Raw genomic sequence first — 22,991 nt, forward strand, 5'->3', positions numbered from 1 at the left:
ATGCTGTGTGCTACTTAGTGGTTGCTGAATTCACAATTTTCCACACCACCTCAGCAGCATCTGCTGCAGCCATGAGGCCCGGAGCAGCACACAGCCCTTCCCAGCCCTGCAGAGAGCCTGGATCACACAGATCCCAGGGAGAGGCCCATGGGCAGGGAGAGGCTTCCAGAGCCTTCTGCAGAACCTCGTGATGCAGAACTTCCCCAGGGCACCAGCCAGGTTTAAGGTGGGTTTGAGTGGGGAGCACAGAGCAGCCCTGCCCACACTGGCATGCTGAAACCCAGCAGAACAGCACTGACTGCAGCCTCTGCACAGGGAACTCTGCTCTCAGCTCTTCTCTTCTCTTTAAGGTCTCACAGAGCCCAAAGGTGAGGCCAGGAGAGCAGAAGGGTGTGTTGTAGCCATGATATTTTCTGAAAAACCCTTTCCTTAGGATTTTTCCTCCTGAGAAGCTGAGAAGCCTCAGGAACAAAATGTAAACAATGGTTATCTGCTGCTGTGGAATGCAACAGGTGCATCTGTGATTGGTCTCATGTGGTTGTTTCTAATTAATGGCCAATCACAGTCAGCTGGTTCAGACTCTGTCCGAGCCACAAGCCTTTGTTATTCATTCCTTCTTATTCTATTCTTAGCTAGCCTTCTGATGAAATCCTTTCTTCTATTCTTTTAGTATAGTTTTAATATAATATATATAATAAAATAATAAATCAGGCCTTCTGAAACATGGAGTCAGATCCTCATCTCTTCCCTCATCCTCAGACCCCTGTGAACACTGTCACAGAGGGGGGAAGAGCTGGATGTGAGAAATCAGCTGGGAAGGAGGAGAAAAAGGGGATGTGGCCCATGAAAGCCAGGACACACAAGCTGTCTGACACAGGGGTGAAGCATGACCCTTCTGCTTTTGGCAGAACCCAATTTACACAGGAGAGCAGTGGCACTCAGGGCCTCCAGCCCTTAGGGTGATTCTTACCTGTTTCCAAGACAAACCACACTCAGATGAGCTCTCTTCTGCTTCCCCAGGGTCAGTTAAGAAAATCATTGGAATCCTTTTACAGTTTTAAGAAAAAGAAACAACACCAAAAACCCTCCCAGCAGAACCCAAGAGCACCTAGATTCACAGAAGTGCCGTGCCAGGAAATGCTGTACAAGACATAGGAAATCCAAATTGCTAACACTTTTTTCTTCCCCCAAAGCTGAGGAGCCCTAAGCTGGGAACACAGCCCTGCTCAATTCTGCTCAGGAGTACAGAGGCACTACAGAATACTACAGCAGGAGTAAAGATAACCCAGCAACCAAGAAAGAAAACTCAGGAGCCACTCTGCACGTGGACAACTCACTGTGGGTTGCCTGGCTTGGCAATAGAAACACTTGAGGGAACTCTGTTCCCCTTTGATACACTGAGCATTATGAGCTTTAGGTAATGGAATAGAAAATGGTAGGTAATGGAATAGAAAATGGTAGGTTTAGCCCTTGATGATATCTCCTGTTTGATCAAACCCTCCTCGTGTGGAGGAGGTGATTTATCAGCACAGATTGGGCCCATTTGAAGAAAGAAGCATCCTGGTGCAGGAGAAGGCTCATCTGAGAGCTGCATCAAAGCAGCAGTTTGCAGAGAGGTTTTCTGCCTCCCAGCACTACCAGCTCACATGTCAGTGCCAAACCTGCCATGAAAAAGCTTTCCAGAGAGCAGAGAAGCATCCTCACAGCCTTGGAGGAGCACAGCTCTCTGCAGGCTCTTAATTTCTGAAATTTCCTGCCTTCCCAAACTGTTAGCACAGGCTGGATTTCGGGACTGGTTCAGTGCACAAAGCCATGGGCGAAACACAAAAAAAGAGGACATAATAAGCCAGGAGATAGGAAACTAAAGAATTCTTGCAAACCCAATGGGTTTGCTGTGGTGCCTGATCAGGGGACATTTCTGACTGAAGTTTTGGTGACATTGTCCTTGTGAGATGACACAATATTTGCTGTTTCCAAATGTCCACCCTAATTAAAGAGCAGCTAATTCCAAACCTTGCCTGTCTCCCCCGTGGAGCTCACACTGCTGTGCTTTTGCAGGGAGAAGGAAGCTCACAATGGGCTCTGTGGTTTCCTCCCTGCCCAAATCCCACGGGATTTTGGCTGTGCTACAGAACAAGGTGGCTCCTGATGCTGATCAAGCTCCTGATGCAAGCCCAGCCCCTGTGAATGTGCACCCAGTGCTGCTGCAATCGCTGGGCAGCGAGAAACGTTTAATCCTCATTCTTGTTTTATAAAAGGATCAAAATGCTCAGCATACTGACAATTCAAAGGTTTAGCAGCCCAGCACAGAAATACCTACTGCAGGCTTAAAACCTGAATACTAAAATTCTAGAAGACACACAGTAAAAAGGAAAAAAACCCTACTCATGCTGCACTGCAATGGCCCAGTCCTGCTCTGTACTGATTTATGAATATAAGAAACTGCTTTCTTTCACAGTGCCTGGGTTCTCCAATCATTTGCTCAGGGTGGTAAGGGGCTCTCAGAAAAGCACAGGGGAAGGGAGCAAGTGGCCCCAGTGATCCAGAGTTTAAGGATCACTTGATTCTGAAGAAACCACGGGTCTGTTTGCCCTGCTAAATCTTTCCTTCAGCTGCAGCCAGCCCCAGCTGGGTTTGCTGTGAGCAGCCTGAGCTGTGTCTGCAGAGGGCTCACCCAGCTGGGAGGGAGCACCTCCTTCATCCAAATCCACCCCCAACACCCCATCCACCTTTCTTGCCCACTTGCCCCATTATCAGCCCCCTAGAGGGAGAGGAAATGGGAAATGGGAGAAGTACCGGCTGTCCCTCCTCGTTTGGGTATTGCAAATCCACTTTTTTAAGAAACATCTGCGGGGATTGTGTGCCCAGCCCCACGTGAAGGACAGGCAAGGCACAGCACAGTCAGGTTGCATTTGCTGAACAGCAGCCACCTCTCCCTGCCCGCTGACCTTTGAAATGTCAGGCCCCTCATTTAGAAAGCAACAATTGGGTTTGAAAAGTTTGTAAAGCTCTGTGCCCTGCTCCAGCCAATTTTGCAGGCAGCGTCTCCCACTGCTTGGTTTTTCCTTGCCCTTTTTTCCCCCCTGGTTTTTCCTTTCCCTTCATCTCCCCAGGATTTCAGCATTCAGCACCTCATTCTCTCAGGCTGCTCTTGGTACAGGAGGGTTTAATATTCCTGGCTATGGACAGCCCCACTTTTATAACTTATTTTCATTTAATTGTACCTCCAGTTAAATGCTAGAAAACCATTTCCCCCCTCTGATTTCCAGCTTAGGAAAACCTTTTGCAAGATCTAAACTCTGCTGTTTTCCTACAAGTAGATTACAGGATGCAGGAGAGAGGAAACGAGTTTAGTTCCTTTCTTTGAAAAATATAAATATTTTATCTTGTTTTTACAGTCTTATGCAAGGGCTTCCATTTATAGCACACACTTTTTTTCCCCACTGTTTGACACATACCAAGTGTGTTAATTGATCACTCCAGCTACAAAAGAATAACCAGACAATTCTGCACGTGGCTGTGCTTGCATGCAGCCAAAGCCTGAGCTTCAAAAAGCCCAGGGACAGCCCTGCACTCCCCATTCCCCACCTCTGGTCTCCAGTTTGAAACCCAGACAGGCAACCTGTGCCTTCCTACCACTCAGCTTTCCAGGCAGAAAATTTCAAATTAATCCATGGTCCCTTCCTGCCCTTCTGTCCTTCCTTTCCTCTTATCCCACCCCATGGGGATGTCACAGGGGTTAAATGAGTGCTGCACATTTGCTCTCTGCAGATGGTGCAGGTGCCAAGGAAGGATGATGATGATGATGATGATTATTATTATTATTATTATTGCTATTATTATTATACATTGCAGAGCCTATTGATGTGAATACATTGGTAAAGATTTTGATAAATCTTGAACATTTTGCCTGTATTAATTCAATCTCTTTTAGAAGGTGGGGAGGGTTGTATAAAGGAAAAAAGAAGCAACTGCTGGTACTACAAAGGCAAGGAAGGAAAAGCAGCCTTGCTTAACAAAGTGTAGCATGTTTGAAAGCCAGCAAAGCAGCCAGCTGGAAAAGTAGCAGGTCCATGATGAACAGAAGATCCTTTAGAAGGGAAAATAAGCCTCAGTGCACTGATTTTTATTAGCAGACCAGGCCCAAGCCTGTGCTTTGGTGCTGGCACAGCAGAACAGCAACAATCACTTTGTGCCTCAAGCAGAGCTTCTGTGGGCTCCTGGAGCCAGCACTGGGGATTAAGGGAAAGAGCCCCCACTGGATGTGCAAAGCAGCAGAAACACCCAAAAGCCACACTCAGCAAAGCCTTGGAGTGCTGCTGCTCTTAGAGCCTGGGGCTGGGAAGCCAAGCAGGGCTGAAGGCACTCCCATGGGGGCTCAACACCAGCACCAGGGTCTGATCTTGGATCCCAGCCCCAGGTCAGGCTGGGCTGGTCCTTGAGGCCGAGCCCAGCTGTTGCAGCCCTCTAAAGCTCTGCAGAGGGGCAGCAGGAGCGTGGCCAGAGCATCTCCCCTTGCAGCTCAGCTCTGCTGAGGCACCTGGCCAGCACAGACAGCCTGCACCTCTGCCAAGGGTGCAGCAGGGTCATGAAAAAGAAAGTTCTACTCAAAAAATAATTCAGAATTATCTCCACCTCTAAAACTTTCTGAAAGTGGTGCAGACTTTTTCCAGAGCACCTTCCCATGGTGCAGCCACGGACCAGAGACACTCAGGCTCCTGCTTCTCAGCCCATGAACATCCATTTCACTCTGCTCTCACACATCCTCCCATGAAAAACTATTGGCTGCTCTTCTCACCCCATGAACATCCATTTCACTCATCCTCCCATATAAAAAGATTGGCTGTTCCTGCCCCTCAGATTATCCTTGCTGGGAGTTAAAGATGTGGAGGTATCATTGTTTCGGCTTCAGCTATGCCTTTCCCCACCGCACGTCAGTAAGGTACACCTTTCTCTCACATGTATGTTATCTGGCACTTTAAATGAGTGAGAAAGATAAGAGGAAGAAAAAGATACCCAGGATTTATAGCTGTTCCTGGCCAATTGCCTGAACACAGGCTGCCAGAACATATTTTCTCACAATTGTCAGGCAAAAATTGCTGGCACATTATGAGGATAACTTGCAGCAGTGTATTTGTTCTGGATTCAATTTTTGCCTTATTTAATTTTAATAGCTATAATAAAAAATCTTCAATAAATACAGCTGATCTGCAGAAGATACCTAATTAAAAAGGATGCCAGAGCCCAGTGCTCTGTCCCTTGTTCCCACAGCAACAAGAGCAGAGGAGAGCATGCAGGCAGAGAGGCAAAAGGAGTGCTTCTCCTCCACTAAAGATCTGCTCCCCTTCCCTGAGGGACCTTCCCAGGGATTAAAGGCAAACACAGGACAGCCCTGATCCTGAGGAAGAGAAGCAGCAATACAAGCTCTCAGTGAGATTCAGGTGGTGTGGCAAGAGAAATAACCTGAGCTGGGTGTCACAGAAGAAGCCTGTAGTGGTGGCAAAGGCATTTTAAGGAGTCCCCACACTCCTCACCTCCACCTGGGTGTGCACTGTCACTCTGCACCATGCTGGCACTCCTCAGCACACACTGGGACACACAAACTGCCCCAGGGGAAATCAGGGTAAAACACCCAGATTGGAGCAGCTCTGCACCAAAGGCAGCATTTGCACCAGCCCTCCCAAGGGAGATTCACTGAGCACAAATGGAACCTTTGCAGGAAGTCATCTCACAGCCCCTCCGTGCCTTTGAATGCAGTTTGGGAAATGTGGCACTGACACTCCCCCCAAGGCTGCAGGACAAAACCAGGCCTTTTTCAATCTCAGTTATAGCACATATTCAATCTGCCAGGATGCTATATCTAGCTGAGCTGCAAAAGTCCTTTCCAAGCACTTTAAAATTGTGTGTCTGTAAAAAAAAAAAAACAAACCCAAAACCCTCCACCAAGCCAAAACCCAAGAAAACAAAAACAACATTAGCAGAATAAATATCAATTTGCTGTATCTACTTTGAGAAGCAAGATGAGATATTAATGAGAAAGATCAAAATTTGTTAAATCCTCAATGTCCATCACTTCCCTGACTTGCCACTCTAACCAGAGCGTTCCCTTGCCCTTGTGCAGCCATTTCCATGCAGAGCAGACCTTCCTGCAGATTCCCTCCTCTCCTGAAACAGGAGCCAGCACTCACAGCCACATCTCATCCCCACATTTCCTGGCTTCCCTGTGGCAGGAGAAGTGCCCCATTCCCCACCAAACCTGGACTGGTTTGTCCCTGCCCGGGTAGCAGGTGCTCCTGGTGCAGCCCAACCTCACAGACCCACAAAGAGCTGGTGGCTGTCCCCTCTGGAGGGTGCCCCTCTCGAGCTACCTGGCCCTTATCTCCCCTCTGAGGTTTGCTACCACTGACCTGAGCAAGAGGCACGTTCCCAGCGCCTGGCCCAGACAAGGAGCTGGAATCAGCTCAGGCCTTGTGTCATGAACTCAGATGAGATGTCAGGGCAGATTCCCATCAACAAGAAAAGTACATTAATATAATATTTAAACACATTAATTTAATTTAAATACATTAATATAATATTACAACTGAAATTGCTATCAGGATACCTACAGCCATGCCACTCCAGGTCAACAGTCCTCATGCTCCAGAAAAACCAGGGCAAGAGCCACCACTTTTAAGGTACTATCAATAAAGGTTACATTTTTGGGGTTGGGTTTACAAGGTAATAACTCCACAAGTGTTTTATCATGCCCTTTGCTGGCTGTCCTTGTGCCATGTACACACATTTGCTCTGCAGCTCCCAGTTAAACCTCTCAACTTTGGCTCTGGAAAGAAACATCTTTAAAAATCCTCTCAGCTAATTGAGCAGCTTTTCAAAGTCTCCTTGGTAAACAACAATCCTTTATTCCCACTCTCCACAACATGGCCATTAAATCTCTTACAATGATATATCCCTTTTATTCCTGTCCAGCTGAAGCTTCTAATGAGGCTTGCAGAAGAAAACCCACATCTCCCAATCCACAAAGAGAAGAAGAAAATAAACTTCATCTCCTTTGGGCTGCACTGTGTGTCAGACCCTACTCAGTGTGCTTCAAAGCTGAAGGAAACGCTGCCCTGGGGATCAGAGGCTCAGCCCCAAATTGCCAGGATAAAGCCAAACCCCTGCTCCTCTCAGCCCCAAACTGCCAGGCTAGAGCACAACCCCTGCTCCAAGCCCCTCCCTGCTCATCTTGGGGGCACTCACAGCTGCTGTTTGTCTCCAGCCCTCTGTACTGAAGGAATTGAAAGGAGGAGCTGAGAGGGTGGATGGAGCAGAGAAAGAGCATTGTCTGTGAAAATGCACAGACTCTGAGCACAGCTGCCCTCCCCAGTGCCCAGCCATGGGGCAGAGCCCCAACATGAGCATCTCCCTGCCCTGCCAGGTCAGCACTCACTGAGCACAGGGAGCAAGGTGGGCAGGCAGGTTTCAGCCTCAGACAGGGACAAACACAGACAGCAGGAAGGCTCAGCTGATGGAGCAGACTGGAAATCCACCCGTGGGGCAGGCTGTGGGGGTTTCCAAGGCAAAAGCTCTGCTCCAGTTTGCTCCCCCACATCTGAGCACAGAGATCACAGCTCAGCAGTGGCCCAGGGGCTGACACTCTGCCCAGATGGTGCTCACAGGGGGATGACCCTCCAGGTCAGCAGCATCATCTGAGATTTTAACAGGCTGAGGTGTAGCCTAATATGCAAGTGTAAAAGCCTGTGTGCTCGGTGTCTGACTGACTCTGAGGTTCAAATCCATTTATTGCTGGTGCAGAAATGTCAGGAAGCCCTGAGGGTTACAGCAGTTAATGGCTTTACCACGGGTTTTGCTCAGCAGCTGGGTTTTTGAGAAAGGGTGGAAAGAAAGGCTCAGCAGCCACAGGGAGGGATGTGCTGGGCACAAAAGGCAGCCAGGAGCTGCCAGCACAGCCCTGGAGTGCAGCAACATGTGGCTGAATATATTCTACAGGCACAAGGCAGCAAAGCACCACAGGCAGCAAGCACGCCTGAAGGAGGCCAAATACCAAGGAAAGCTGATTTTCTAAGTTTTTCTTTAAGTCAGATTGATATTCTAGCTGAGGTTTTACAACAAAAGGGCAAGGACACAGGAGATGGCCACCTGCACTGCAAAGTACCCTGAATAGTGAGGAAAGGGCACTCTGCAGAGGATCAGTCAGGAACTCGGGCTGCCAGAGACCAGCTGAAGTGTCAGCACACAGGTTGCACTCTGTTTAAACAGAGGAACATTCCCAGCTCGTTATAACCCTGCCAGTGCCATTCCCTGCTCCTGGTGCTCACACTGAGACCAGCAGTGCCCCCATTGCCCACTGCAATGAAGGATCTCACAGCACTTTCTATTTTGGCTGCCTGTTCTCCCAGCAGGAAAAGGCTTCAGGAGCAGGACAACAGAAATTACAATTTTGGACAGTACTGGGCCATAAATCGATGTTGTGCAGAAGTAGGTGGAATATGGGCATTTCTGTCGTGGAAATTAAAGTTTTTGTGCTGTCACATCATTGACTTGAGTTCTTGGGGGTTTCTGGGCTGAATCCAAACCTTGCCCAGCTCAAACCTTCTCTGGCTTAAGCCTGGCACTAAGCAAGCCACGTGTGGGCCCTGATTAAAGCCAGGCTGCTGCATAACTCACATGAGGGTGCAATTGTTTACAAAGTCATAACCCAGTACACCCAATTCAAGGTCTGCCCTGCAGAATTAAGGTAATCCAGGAAAAAAAATTCCACCCTTTGATTGTAACATGACTTTGCTAACAAGCAACAGGAAGTGACTTTAGAAGAAAAACAGATCCTAAAATACTCCCAGCTCTTCATTTCTGCTGCACACAGCATGCAGCAGACACCCTCAAATCTTTGAAGAATGAAAAAGGCAGCCCTGAAAGCAGATGGGAAGTGCCCTTTCATGCCAGTCAATGATGAAAATCAAATCACAGAATCTTTTCCTAGGTTCACAGTGATGAAGGGTGGATAGAAGTACTGGACACATCTAATGACAGCCTGTAGAGCGTGGCCAGCAGCCACCTTTCACAATTATCTCAAAATTCATCATCTGGTGCATAGGTTTGTTTATTATTTTGGGAACAGCATGTCCCAATTCAAGCAGATGTCCTCCCTCCCAAATCATGTGCTGTGAGCTTTGCAAGGACTTGGAAGCGTAACTGAGAGACCTTGGGGATGATACAGGAGTCCAAATAACTGAAAACAAATTCAAACTTTCTCCTTGTAAATAAAGGTGACTGCACAGCCTTACAAAAAGGTGCTTTTTGATCGTCACATGAAATCTAGACTATCTAAATGCAAATCTTTTCTTATTTACTCAAAAGACAATGATAAATACATTCAGACTGGTCATCTGGTCATGGAAGACCTATCAGATTTATCCATAGTAACAAAGCCTGATTCATCACTGAATTTTTCTATTCATATGTGGGAGGCTGCTAATACTGGTTTTGTTATGCAAGAATTATAAATATTCTCACTGAGAACTAATGACTTAATTTAGATGCACCAGCAGGATAGGAATAGCTGAAGGTTTTCCCAGCACATGAGGAGCAGTGGCCATGCAGAAGGTAATTACCTGGCTCTAGAAATAAGTGGTTTTGAAGAGTGATAACCCATTAAGACAGGAACTGCAAAACACCCAAGGGCTCACAGTTAAAGCACGATCCACCACAGGGCTTGTCACTGTGGAAAGAAGGGTTATGTGTGCAACGAGAAGCTTATTAGGTGTTCAGGTTTTTTTTATTCTGATATTATTTTTATATATATGGAGTTATCAGTGCCCTAACCTAGCATCTTTTTAGGATCCAATAAAAACACCCAAAGTTACAATGCTTTAATTTTTCTGCCTTGGATGCCTTGATAGCCACATTATAGAAGTCCAAGTTGCTTTCAAGTCCTGTGCAAGTGTATCTTCTAAAAGGGCCTCAAATTCATGGGGAAATGGGGGAAGAGAAGTATTTCAAGTCTTAAAAACAACTTGTGGACAGTTACCAAGCTAAAAATGGGGTCTTTGGGTCATCTGCTCACCAGTGATCATTTTCTCCATCAGTCTCTGTGAATTTCTCTGTTATCCCACACTACCAGAACTTAAGAGGCATTTTCACTCCATTTTGCCCCAGTTTCTGTACCAATAACTCAAGATCAGCAAGGGGCACTCTCAGAGTGAAAGGAAGAAAAGGAATAAATCACACAGTACCCTGTGTCTGGTTGCATTTGTGAATTTGAGCTCCAGGCACATCCACAGACAAACACACATTTCTTCCTACTTTAGGCTCACTAGAGGGGATCAAAATTACTTCTCCCAGTGGGGTCTGGACAAGGTGGGTGAGACTATGAGAGCTATTACCACTAAACACTCTGCAAATTCCCCCGATCTGCAAAGTCCTCAGAGGAACTGTCCCTGCCCACAAGCACGACACCGAGGACAGGTACACAGCTTTTGTGAAGGGCTGGAAATTGCTGGAAATTGAGAGCCCCTGGATTCATTCATCCTTCTCCCTCTGCTGAAGGCTCAGGACTCTCCCTGCTGTCCCACCACCATCCCTTCATCAAGAAATCCCATCCATGGGGGAAGCCTCACTCTCTTCCTTTCTGTACTGGTTTAACAAGGCTGATTTCTACTCAGCTGACGCTTAGGACATGCCTTCTTGAACATTATGAAGAACTTGAGCTCTTGAACATCTCAAGCTGGGGCTGAGAGAAGTGCCTGAGGCTTTTCATTTGCTTGGTTTTGTTTTTCTGCCTTTTTCCAGCTTTTGGAGCCTGCGAGGTCCCCATGCCAGGGGTCAGCAGTGGCACCACGGGCACAAAGCCGCCAGGCAGAGCAGCAGTGCCAGTTTATGTGTGGGCAGCAGAGCTCCCTCTCCTCACAGCTGGCCAGGCTCCCTGGCCACTTTGTGGTGATGCTGATGTGCAAATGCAAAGCCATTTGTGTTCCCTTCTTGTCAGGAGCTCTCTGTGTGCCCCCATGGCTTGTAGTGCAATTTGCTATGAGACTTGTAGCACTGGGATGTGCAGACCTTTCCTTGCACAGAATAGCAGCATAAATCTCATTTAATGAGCCCTTAAGTGACTAACAGAAATCTGTGAGCAGCTATTTAAAGGACAAGCCCTACTGGGATAGGAATGGGCACAATGCCATTGCCCTCATGGCTCTTAACCAAGAAGCCCTTTCCAAACACCAATTCCTGCTTCATTCATGCTTCCCTTTTCTCCTTTATTAGCTCTGCTACGTCCTCTGCAGGCCCTCAGCTGATCATTCAGACCACTGAAAGCTGAAACCTCCTCTCAGCATTTGTACTCTGGATTTCTTCACACTTCATTGGATTTCATTTCTGATAACAGGAGCTATTCAGGACAGCGTGCACTGAATGGCTTCATTCCCATCCTTCTCTAGATGGAATTTGAAGGGAGAACCAGAACAGTTTTGGCTTGGGCTTGGTACAGGAATCACAAGGAAGATGCCAAGTTGACTGAACCACAGTACTAACCCATCACTGGTCACTATCAGGTGTAATACTGCACCACTGCCAGATCCTTCTGCCATTTTCTGTAGGAGTTTTATAACCAAGGTTTTGGCATATTTCCTTTTGCATCTCTCCTCTTCCAGGGCAGAGGTTGAAGGGAAACTCCCTAAAGCTCCATTGCCTGGGAAGTGAGACCTGTGGGTGGGTCAGACTGGTGCCCATTGCCATGAGCAGGATCTGATAATTACAGCAAACCCCACCAAAATAAAGCACTAACAATTACAGCAAATCCCACCAAAATAAAGCACTAATAATTACAGCAAACCCCACCAAAATAAAGCACTAATAATTACAGCAAACCCCACCAAAGTAAAGCGCAGATTCAAGCTGGCTGCACTTTGCATTTAGTTACACTCCAGGCATGGGGGCTGGGTAGTTGCTGTGAGCTGGAGATTTCCAGATAAAGCATCGGTTTTTGGGAAGATGCTTATCTATAATGGATTGTTAGCAGTTAGACTGTTCTGCCAAAATGAAACTCTTTTAATCTTTCAAAGAGGATCCTGGGCTATTTAATTGATTAGCAGCTTTCTAATGAGAGGATTAAGTACACAGTAGATAACTGAGATGATTGGCAGCTCTGCTGCTCCAGCCTAAAACAAGATGCTTCCTTTTTCCCAGCACATTCCAATTAAATGATTAAGTATTGTTTACCGGGACTGGGAGGATTACAAGACAGTAGGTGGATTTATTAGCAGAGAAAGGAAAAACACTCCTACACAAAAGAAAAAGATTATTTTGAATGACTAACAGCCATGCCCCTGCAAAGCATGACTAGATCTAACAGAGTTATTCACTCTCAGGTTACACTCCAGCCCTTCTCCCTTTTTCAGAGCATTTGTCAGTTTATCCAGTTATCTCCAATGTGCTCAGCATTTCCAGGTGTCTCATGCAGACCATTTTCGAGTTTATCATGTAGATAGTTACAAAACTACTTGATGTTGTCACTGGGGAAAAGGTTGAGAACTTAGCTCACGTTATAGACAGAATCTCACTCCTCTGGAACAGGAGACCAAGATGTTTTTAACAAGCAGGAGCTGCTTCATTAGCAGCCTTTTAGTACATGCAGGCACTGAATGAAATCACCTAAACACAAGTACCTGAACATGGCAGGGGAAATAACATGGTTTAGCATCTTGCAGCAAGAACATCCAATTTTACATGAATTAACAATTTATGTGAGAAGGTTTGGAAGAAAGGGGGAGGAGGAAGATGCTCTTAAATTCAAGCTATCAGGCTCCATAGTTACCGTGCCTGAGCCAGCCACTCTGCTTTAACACAATATGTACCATTTTTACCAGGCTGGGGGAAAAAAAAAATCAAGATGCTGAAAAGATTTCCAAATTTATGACCTCTTGACAGCACATTAAATGAGACTACTCCTTATCTTACAATCCTTTCCTTTGCCTTTTAGGTAAGCCTCTAACCCTCTGATCTCTGCATGGAAAAAGTTGAATGAGATGTTGTAGTTAAACCAGATGTCAAGAGCTGAAGTTTTATTGAGATTTTCCCCTGCCCTATTTCTGCAGGGTTCCTGCACAGGTCTGTGAGAGTGGCTTTGGCACAGCTGAGGAAAGCAAGGGGTGCCAGCTCTGGGTGAAGCTGCCAGCCCTCCCTGCCAAGGGGGCTCTCCCCAGTATCCCCCATCACACACTGAATAATGACCCATCTCAGCTGGTTCAGCAGAACAGCAAAGCCTCTGCCAGGGAGGGTTCCAGACAGGAACCTCTGCTCTGTGCACACCACAGAAATAAAATATTTTGGTAATCTGTGCACTTCTTGGAGTTCTGTTTTTAACAGTCTGTCCAGGGCCCAGGGCCCCATCCTGGGATTCTGACAAAAATAAAAAGTGTGAGATTTTCGTTTTTCCTCAGAGGGCTGTGCACAGCACCTGCTGTGAGACATAAAAGCAGCAGGCTGATGCTTCCACTGTTCCTTGGAGCTGTAACAGGCAAAGCCTTGAATAGGCTGAATTTCAACAAATCAATAAATTAAAGTCCAGAATGTCACAGAGAATTGTGAAAAAGAGATCCCCAGGGATACGAAATACAAAGATATTACCTCTGGCTCTGGAAACCTCTGAGCCCTAGTTTTCAGAGAGGCTGTACCAATGGAAATGTTCTTGCACATCTCCTGCAGCAGCTGCTGTGAGCTGCAGGAGGCTGGAGAGGGGCAGTGGGGAGCTGTGAGCCCAAAAGGCTGCAGAGGAACACACTGAGCTAATTATAATGAGTGGCAAACTCTGTTATCCAGAGTTCATCAAATATGAATGGCTGGTGACACTGGTCACCATGGCTGGCAAGTGTCAAGGAAAAAGCAGCGTCTAAATAAATGTGAGGAGAACCCCTGGAGGATGCACAGTCCTTGAGGGGACTGCCCCAGGGTGACAGTCCCTGCTCCAGAGTGACACGAGCCCCAGAGTGACACCTGGCAGGGGACAGCCTGGGGACAGAGGTGCCACTTAGCTCCAGCTGCTTTGTGCCAGCTGTGCCCATGAAAAGGGAAGGGCAGCACTGATCCCATGGAGAGCACGGCACCCACTGTGCTCCCAAACACTGGAGCTGCAGGTCCTGGGCACTGCAGGCAACAAGAGTGGGAGCAGAGATGGAGGAAGCTCCTTCACCAGAGAGCACCTGGCCTTCCTTAAGAGATCCAGCCACTCTCCCTGCACTGAGGGTCAGGAGAGGCAGGACAATCGACCTTCTCACCCTTGGCAGTTCAAATACCTCCCAGCACCATCTCTGAAGTCAGACAGTCTGGTGCCAAGAGCATAAACTCATTTTTTACTCTCCACTCTCCTTGTATCACACAATTGCTCAGCTTTTCTAAGCAGCAAACTTCAGCATCTCATTACTCTGTCAGTTGCCATTACCAAGTGCCCAGAGTTCCATGGAATTTACTTCTTATTTTGAGCCAGCTGGCAGCACCTCCTTGCTCAGGGGCAGTGAGGATACCCAGCTATGAGCCCCAGCAGAAATCAGGCATCTCCCTTTCAAAGCTGGAGGAGAACAACCAAACTCTCCCCTGTGCTCCTCTGCACAGCCCTCCCACAAGTCCCTCTGCAAACACACAGAGTTCTGATGCACATTGAATTTTCTTCTTGTACAACAGGGAAAGAATAGACACTAGCTCTTGGGATTTTATCTAAAATAAAACTGATTTTTGGGGTGTGGAAAGATCCTGGGGCTGGGCCCACTGACTCTTCTTTCCTTAAGCTTGTTATCTTTCCAGTTCTCCCTTTCCAAGTCATTTAATGAAGACTCATCCAGGTTATTCCAAATGCAAGGACTTGGCTGGGCTCAGTGCAGGTGTTCAGCTTTCCACAGGCACAATGTGTGCTGCTCTTTGATGTATGGACCAGTCCCTCAGGAACCAAACTATAAATATTCACAAGGTAGGTTTGTTTTGCAAAGCTACTCCAAGCTTACTAAGGGGTGGATCCTCATTTATCACTTACCTGTGATTTATTTTTGTATTGTTTTTGTGAAATTGCTCTTTATCTGGTGGGTTCTGCCACGCCAACTTGCATACCAGGATCACTTCTGCTCTAAGAATATCTTTTCCAAAAATACCCCAAAACCTTTTCTGATGCTTTGAGTGGATCAGTGTCAGACCCAGCAAACTGAGCAACATTTAAACACTTGGATGTTACTATCAGGAAAAACAGTAATACTGACAATATTCCAATCAAGAAATGTGAAGTATGAATGCACAGACTTACCATTTTTGTCAGCTCTTCTGAAAATCTAGAATTGAAAGAGAGAGAGAGAAATGTGTTAGCTGCGTTGTCCAGCATGGGGTGAAGCCCTTTGCTCAGCCCCACACACAGGGCAGGTTCAAGTGCTCCAACCCTCAAGTTCAGGGCTTTACTGAGCTCACCCTCCCCAAAACTCAGCTCATTTCCCCCAGAGCAACACAAATTACTGACGGAATAACTGGAATAACTGGTGGAAATGCTTTCAGCACTTCCAGCATCTCCCTCACTTAAGAAAGCTGAAACCATGAATCCAACACCAGAAAAATACACACTAAAAAAAATTCCCACAGCCGTGCAGCCAGTCCAGACAATTTCTCTGGAGTCAATAGAATCTCTTAAAGTTTCACAGCTCTGCACTTGTGAAAAAAAATTATTTACAACATTTTTTTTAAAGCAAGTCTCCTGCGTGGGAAGGAGATTATATTTAGACTTAAAACTACAGCATGGAGAGCAGCCCACAGAGAGGAATCAAATGGCCATTTCAGAAGGAAAAAAATTGCAATAATGTGTAGCACTGTAGAACTTGCCAGGGAGAAAGAGGACAGAAACAACTGCAGTTTTTTTCACCAGTCTCATCTGAGGAATTATCCAGTAACACTGAAATCAGCTGGTCACTTGGAGGGCTCTTGCTCTAATTGAGTTTTTAACCACACACACTGATTACACACTCATTAGCTAGCCCCACTTAGTTGATGCATATGTATTACTTAATTTCACACAGTCACACCCCTTAACAAAAATCCTCTCATGGATCTTCAGCATCTGGAGTCCTTTGTAGGTGGCTGTTCCTCAACCCCCCCTTCTGAATAAGCCACATATCTTTGTTTTGCAATAACTTCTACTTTGTCACCCCTGCAGAGCTGAGCTGCCATCCTGCCTGTGTTTTGCATGACTTCTGCATCCCTAAATTACATCCCTCATATGCTTCTCCAGGGCTGTGCTGTTTTGCTCTGCTGACCTTGCCAATAAAATGCAATTAATAGCAAAAGGCCTGTGCAAAGGCTGGAAAATTACAGGTGCCTGCCAATAATGGCCACTAGCACAGGTTGGCCATAGATTACCAAAAAAATTAATATGGGCAGAAAAGGTAAAATATTCTCATGATCTCTTCAGGTCTAACCCTATTAATTTGAGCAAGAACAGAGATTTTAGTTGTACAAAGAAATTTCCCTGAGGAGGGAATAAAAGCACCAGCAAGACAGATCAGAGTCAGCCATAAAATAGAATCTCATATTTTCTGGGTCACAAAACCATTAAATAAAAAAAAAAATACCAGAAGAGAAATTGCTGCACAAAACAAGAACCCCCAGAGACAAATTGAATTGCAGAATATGCTATTTCACTGAATATGGCTTAATTAAGAAACATTAATCATTCTTTTGTCCAAAGTCCTTGTGAGGCTCTGCAGCCCGGGGCAGAGTCAAAGCAGGACCTTCTGGTGCACTTGAGCAGAGGCAAAACCCCTCTGCCTGAGCCAAACCAAAGTGTTGGGAGCCACAGAAACTGCCTGCAAGGATTACAGCTTGGGACCACAGCAAAACCCCTCTCGTGCTGACCTCCATTTTATAAGAGCAATTAGAAGGTTTGGGAGGGAAAATCCAACCTCTCTCCACACTTACAGATTTCATTGATGCTAAATTTGGGGTTTGAAAGGCCAGCCAGTCATGGCTTGTCTATGGGAAGAAGGAATAAACCCCATCAGGGCCCCAGCAAGGTGCTGGCTTTGGCACACATCCCTCACTGTGCTCAGTGTGCCCTGCCCACTGCATGAAATATTCCTCTTTTCACAGCTTGGACATCCCAAATCCTCACTCCCCACGAGCACCTCCAGATGAGGCAGCTCTCTTCCTGGGTGCTGGTTATTTCTGGGGGTTTTGTTTCATCAGCACATCCTTCTGTTGCGCTTCCCACTGCTTTGAAACCAAGGCACTACAGCAGGAGCAATGCCTGTCCTAAGGTCCCAGGGGAGATCACCATCCCACTAAGCACAGCTGGCAGAGGGAGAATGGGGAGGCAAAACCAATAGGAAAAATGTAAATTATAGCATGAGAAAGGCTCAACCTGCAGTGCTCTGCTCCTTGCAAGGAATACTTGGAGCAACAGGAAAAAAAAAATTAAGAAATGGAAGAAATGTTTAGAAATTGAAGTATTTATATCCAGCTTCACTAAGTGAATATTTTAGGGCTTTAACTCTCTCAGATACTCCCTAAAGTATGACTATTAGTAAATGAACACGTTGATGTGTTGATGAAAGATCACATCAGCTGTGTTACTGATCAAAGTTAATTCTACAGGACAAAGCTGCTTGGCTTTTATTGCTAATGAGCAGGATTTATTCTTTCAACTTAATTGAACCACCTAAAATTTGCACACATAAAAAAAACCCAAAAAAACTGGGACACCTGGAGGGAAAAAACAATTTAAGACAAAGTCATCTGTCAGCACAGGCAGACACTGCATCAAGGTATGAGCACTGGAATGAGCATTGGGAGCCTGATAAAGATGTAATATAGTCTGTGATAGCTTGGCAGTGCTGCCAAAATGCTGCTGCTGTGAAGACCCAGGATTTATGCTCTAGCTCAGCAAAGTGCCCTCCCCCACACACCCAAAGACACCTTCTGCTCAGGTCTTGGATTAGTTGCTCCCCTGTGGGAAGGAGGAGGTGAGCTCTCCATAAGGGAGAGGTGTGAGAGCTGGGGATGGAAGGGAAACCAGAGCCCCTCACAGCTTCCCTATGTGCCAGAGAGCAGACCCATGATGGTGCCAGGCTCCCAGGGGGCTGGGGGCAATGACAGCTCCAGAATAAGGAACACCAGTGAGGCTGCTGTGCCATTCCAAGGCAGAGCTGCACGGCCCACCCAGCCCGCAGCAGCTCCATCCCCTCCCAGCAGCAAAGGCACTCAGACTCAGCCCTGGAGGTCAGGGAGAGAGGAGCCAATGAAATATGGATGGTGAGGTGCCCTGTCCTGCCAGGCCCCCAGCAGCCATTGGCTCCCCGTGCCTGCACGTGGCCCGGGACCGTCCCCTGGCTCAGCCTGGCCAGGGATGCTCTTTCCACTCCATCACCCCCCATTCCCAACCGGGGGGGCACTGCAGGATCTCGGATGGGAAATGAGGAATTATCCACCCCAAGTACCACAGCCAGCATCTCCCCCATCAGCTGTGCTTTGAAGCTGTTAAGCAAAGCTCCTGAAGCACAGGCTAAGTCTCACAGTGAGCCCACAGGATGCCCACAATATGGGAATTAACCCATTTCATAGGATTTATACGGGCAGTACATTCAGTTTGCTGTCTGTGGCTCACTTAACCCATTTACCAGTGGTTTAGATGAATATAAACATTATTTTCTCTAAAGCAAAGAACTTCTGTCAAGATTTCCAATAGGTTTTCTCTAAATGTGTGTTTTTGCTATTCTCTCAAATGGCTACTGTAGATATTTAACTGCCAGAAGTAAGCAATTCAAAACCCTGGTGGTAATAATAAACTTGAAAAAAAATGATGGTTTCAAATTTAAACATTTATATCTGCCTTCTCAAAGCTCCTGGATGAGAACATGCCACACTGGAGGCTTCTTAATGAAGGGTTTCTCACGAATTTTATTAAATTCACAATAGCACTCCCCTAAGAAGCCCAAGAATTATTAAAGGTTTGTGGAGTTTATAATCCCTTCACCAGGTGAATAAGATGTTGATATAAAATAGAAAGCAGCTGAGCTGAAATTCTGTTTTCCATCATAATCTGGGTGCAGAATAGAAGACAAACATAATCATGTCTCATGCATGAGGAAAGCCTATGGATGAGAAGGCATCCAGAGACCCACACAGACCTAAAAATATTGTTGATCCTCATACTATGGTCCTGCATTCCTGTTCTGGCTTTCTGTTCCTCTCCCTACAAGTCTTGACACTTCCTTTGGGGTTGAGACAAGGTTTTATATCAGGTATGGCCTTTATTTCTCAAACTTGAGGCACCAGTAGGACTCTCCTCTCCTGCAGCCTCTCACTGTTGCTCTTTCTGGTGAAAATGTGGGAAAATAATGACCTGAAGCTTTGTCACTATAGACTATGTCCTTAGACATCCCCAGGTTGAGTGTTCCCCATGCAAGGAGAAAGGTTTCATTTTGTGTTTCAGTAAGGAATATGCCATTGGTGTAGAAATACTGTTCCATCTGCACTGGCTCCCCACAAAACAAGGCTGTGCAGAGCTCCAGGTCTCTGGGCATTTTCCCACTTCAAAGCAGATCTTTTTTCTTTTTCCCTTCCTCCCCGAGAGAAGAGCAGCTGACACCATGTCCCAACCCGTGCTTTCACTCTTACCTCTCTTTAGACTTCACCTGGCTGTCCTAAATTAAAGTTTCATGAGAGAGGTGAGAGCTGCAGCTGATGTTCTGACCTGGTGATGCTCAGCACTAGAAGTTACTTTTCTGTTCAGCTGCATTTCAAGCACCCACTTGCAAAGGCTGGAGATCAGAGGAGAGGGATGGGCTCTCCTGTGTGATCCTGTAGCTGGCAGTGAGCAGTTCCTGTAGGAAGAGAGCCTGGCCTGCCCTGGCCCTCCTCTCCAGCTGTGCCTGCAGGCACAGCTCAAGGGAAGATGTCAAACCATGGATTTCACAAAGGGAGGATAAAGGAGCAGGAAAAGAGCCCTCCCAGCTCACTCACAGTGAGGAAGTAAACAAGGACAAGGGAAGGGGACTGAAGCAACCTTGAAAAAGAAATCCAACAAACAAAATGAAAACAGAAGGAAAAAGGTCAAAACAGAAGAGGAGTGAGAAGGGATTCCTGGGATTCTTATGGCTGAAAGAGCCTTGCTGTTGAGGGCTGCCCTGGAAATCATGGCATTGACAGAATGGCTGGAAATGGCAGTTCTGGATGTACATTAGGAAATGCACCATTGGCACAACCCAAATTCTCTGTATTTTCTATCTAGACACCTCACCCAATCCCATGGGGCTGAAGAAGCACAAACCAGAGTTGGCCACATAAGTGAGGTTGCAATAGGAGCCATAAGAATGAGAGATGGATTTGAAATTATCTTTCTGTCAAAGAATAAAAATCAGATAAGGGTTGAAATTAGTTTTCAGCAAACAACAGGGTAGACAAAACAGAAAGCTTCACCTGACCTGAAATGAATGGAACTGTGTTCTTCAGGAGTGTTTAAAATAAAGCCAAAAATCAATGCATTGGCAAGAAAGGAGGTAGGGAGGCCAGTGCTGCCTGGGGCTCACAGTCCTGCCATGGGGATGCTCATTCATAACCAAGGCTGATCCTCATTTTAGATGCCAAGCAGGAGATGAGCTGTGAACCAGATGGAGCAGCTGCAGCTGCTGTGACTGACCTGCCTCAGGTGCTCTGGGGTTCCCACCTCTGCTGCCAGCTCAGGCTTTGGCAGTGACAGGAAGGCAGGAGGGGATGAGCAAGGGCAGTAGATCAGCCAGCTCTGAGGCACTCCCAGAGAGAGAGCAGCACCTGCCTGGACATGGCCTGTGCCTCCAGGGCCATCCTCCTCAGCTCTGTGTGCACGTGCACTCATTCACACTCAGTGAATGCAATCTCACTTTGGCTCTCAGAGAATATACACCCACATAGTATATCCTCCTTTCCACAAGCATTGTGGCATTGAGGATTTGTTCATGACTGGAAATGCCACCATCTCCTCATGTGGGTTGGAGCAGCTCTGTGACAGTGTTTCATACAGGGGTTTGTGCTTGTGGGTGCAGAAAGCCCCAGACATCCTGTGTCCATCCACAGCCTGTGCTGAGAGTGGGAATTCCTGCTGCACATTGCCCAGCCCTGAGCCTTGGGCTCCTGCAGCTGGAGCAGACCCAGAGAAGGCACCTGAGGGTGGGCACAGGGTGGGTACAGACCCCTGGCTCAATCTCAACCCCTTGTGATGAATTGTCCAATGTAAGAACTGACCATTCATTCATTCATGCTGAACTAGTAAACACTATTCAATCTTTTTTAATCCTTTACCTAAAAGGCCTGAGGCAAAGTAAAAAAAAAGCACAGAAGCCAGCCCAAAGCCAAGACTAATCCTCCAGTGGCAGTAGCCAGGCTGATGGCAGGAGACATCTCAGCCCCTTGTGTTTTGTTCCTCCTCAGCCTCAGTTTTGACCCACATCAGCACAGTTGTGTTTCTTTGGTGGGAAGAGCCCAGGAAAGTTTGTTCTGACACACCAGACACCCTCATGGAGGAGTCAGAACAAGAACACTGGGGATGGATGAATTAAAAGAAAGCCAGAAGAGGAAGAAGTGACTAAGGTATTATTAGTGTCAAAGCCATTTTACCTAATTCATAACCAAGCCCAAGCTTTCCCCTCCTCCTCCAGCCCCCAAGAAACTGCCCACATAGCACACCAGCTCATGGAAACCTGTTAGTTAAACATAAAACCTTACAGGTCTTTTCCTTCTTCCTCCCCCATGGAGAAGGTGCTCTCCTGCATAGCTGGGACTGCTGCTTCCCCAGCACATCCATCAGCAAAAATGTGAAGGAGTTGAATGGAAAACAGGTTATCATCCCTGAGCGTTCAGTGGGATGCTTGTTACTTTCATGCTAATGTGTGAAAATTAAGCTAGATAGGTGTTCCCTGTTGAAACCCTTTGTATGAAAGGGGGGGTCTGCAGTGCACTTGAAGAGCCCATTACAGCGAAGCCACAGCTTCAATTGCCTTTGCTATTGTGCCTGGAGAAAAAGGAGAAAATCAAGTTCTAAGGAAGGAGGGGGAAAAAATCCCTAAGCTCTCAAATCTTACATTTCCAGAATCCATTTCTACTTTCAGCAGGTGAGAAAGGGCTCCCAGTACCATTGCGAAAGGGAAAAATGATTAGGAGCTGCACACCCAGCTCTATTGTACTTCCCACTGAAATAATACAATGCTCTACTGTGTTACCCATTCTGAAAGTTCATGACTCTTTTCCTAATCTCAAAGCTCAAAGTGGAAAAAAAAAATCACTTAAAGATGGTAAAATTGAATGGATAAGACACCATTTTGGTGGCAAAACACTCCTAACTCAAGAAACCTCTTAGATAAATTTAATGTTGCTTCCTAATTGCATTTGTGCTCTGAAACTCAGATTCCAAATTATTGTAAGATTTTGGCAATTTCAGGACAGATTAAAAAACAAAACAAGCCAAAACAATAAAAATATAGAAAAAAATCCCAGGAATTCCCTCCTGAACAAGTTAATTTCAAAGACATAAGGGTGTGAGTTGCACTTGTTTCCCCAGATGCTCACTCCCCCAGGCTGCAGCTGCCCACCTGCCGGCCCCTAACACGGGCAGCATCACCCATCCATCCATCCATCCTGCTCTCTGAGCTGCTTTTGGCAATTAGAGACAACGGTTCCTCAGGGAACCTCAGTGCCTCCCAGCTCAGGGTGCTCAGAGGTGGAAGAGTTTCAGACTCTCCAGCCCACGCCAATGCCTACGGGTTCACGGGTTCAGCAAATTATTTACAGAGTGTAAGGGCTTGCCTTGAAGAGCTACTACTGCCTATCCTATCTCTGAGGAGACCATGAGTTATCCTTTACTACAGCCAATTACTACAGCCAATGCTTCAGTAGTTTATTTTGCATTCATTACTTCTTTTTGAATTTTTTTTTTTTTTTTTTTTTTTTTTTAAGGCTAGGAGATAGCAAAACAGAGGATCCATGTGTTTAATTACTGGATG

At 46.4% G+C, this 22,991-nt stretch overlaps 1 protein-coding gene across 1 annotated transcript in view; it reads right to left on the reverse strand.

Moving 5' to 3' along the window:
• The window catches only part of NECAB2 (N-terminal EF-hand calcium binding protein 2), a 71,281-nt gene that overhangs the window by 47,023 nt on the left and 1,267 nt on the right, over positions 1–22,991 (reverse strand). Inside the window, exon 2 of the mRNA XM_054269322.1 lies at positions 15,284–15,308. Within this exon, the coding sequence (XP_054125297.1) occupies positions 15,284–15,308 (25 nt within the window). The remainder of the gene's footprint in view (positions 1–15,283; positions 15,309–22,991) is intronic.

The sequence above is a fragment of the Melozone crissalis genome, unplaced genomic scaffold, assembly GCF_028551555.1.
Source record: "Melozone crissalis strain CALT ecotype California unplaced genomic scaffold, PUWL_Pcris_2 ptg000007l_1, whole genome shotgun sequence".
Classification (NCBI taxonomy): domain Eukaryota; kingdom Metazoa; phylum Chordata; class Aves; order Passeriformes; family Passerellidae; genus Melozone; species Melozone crissalis.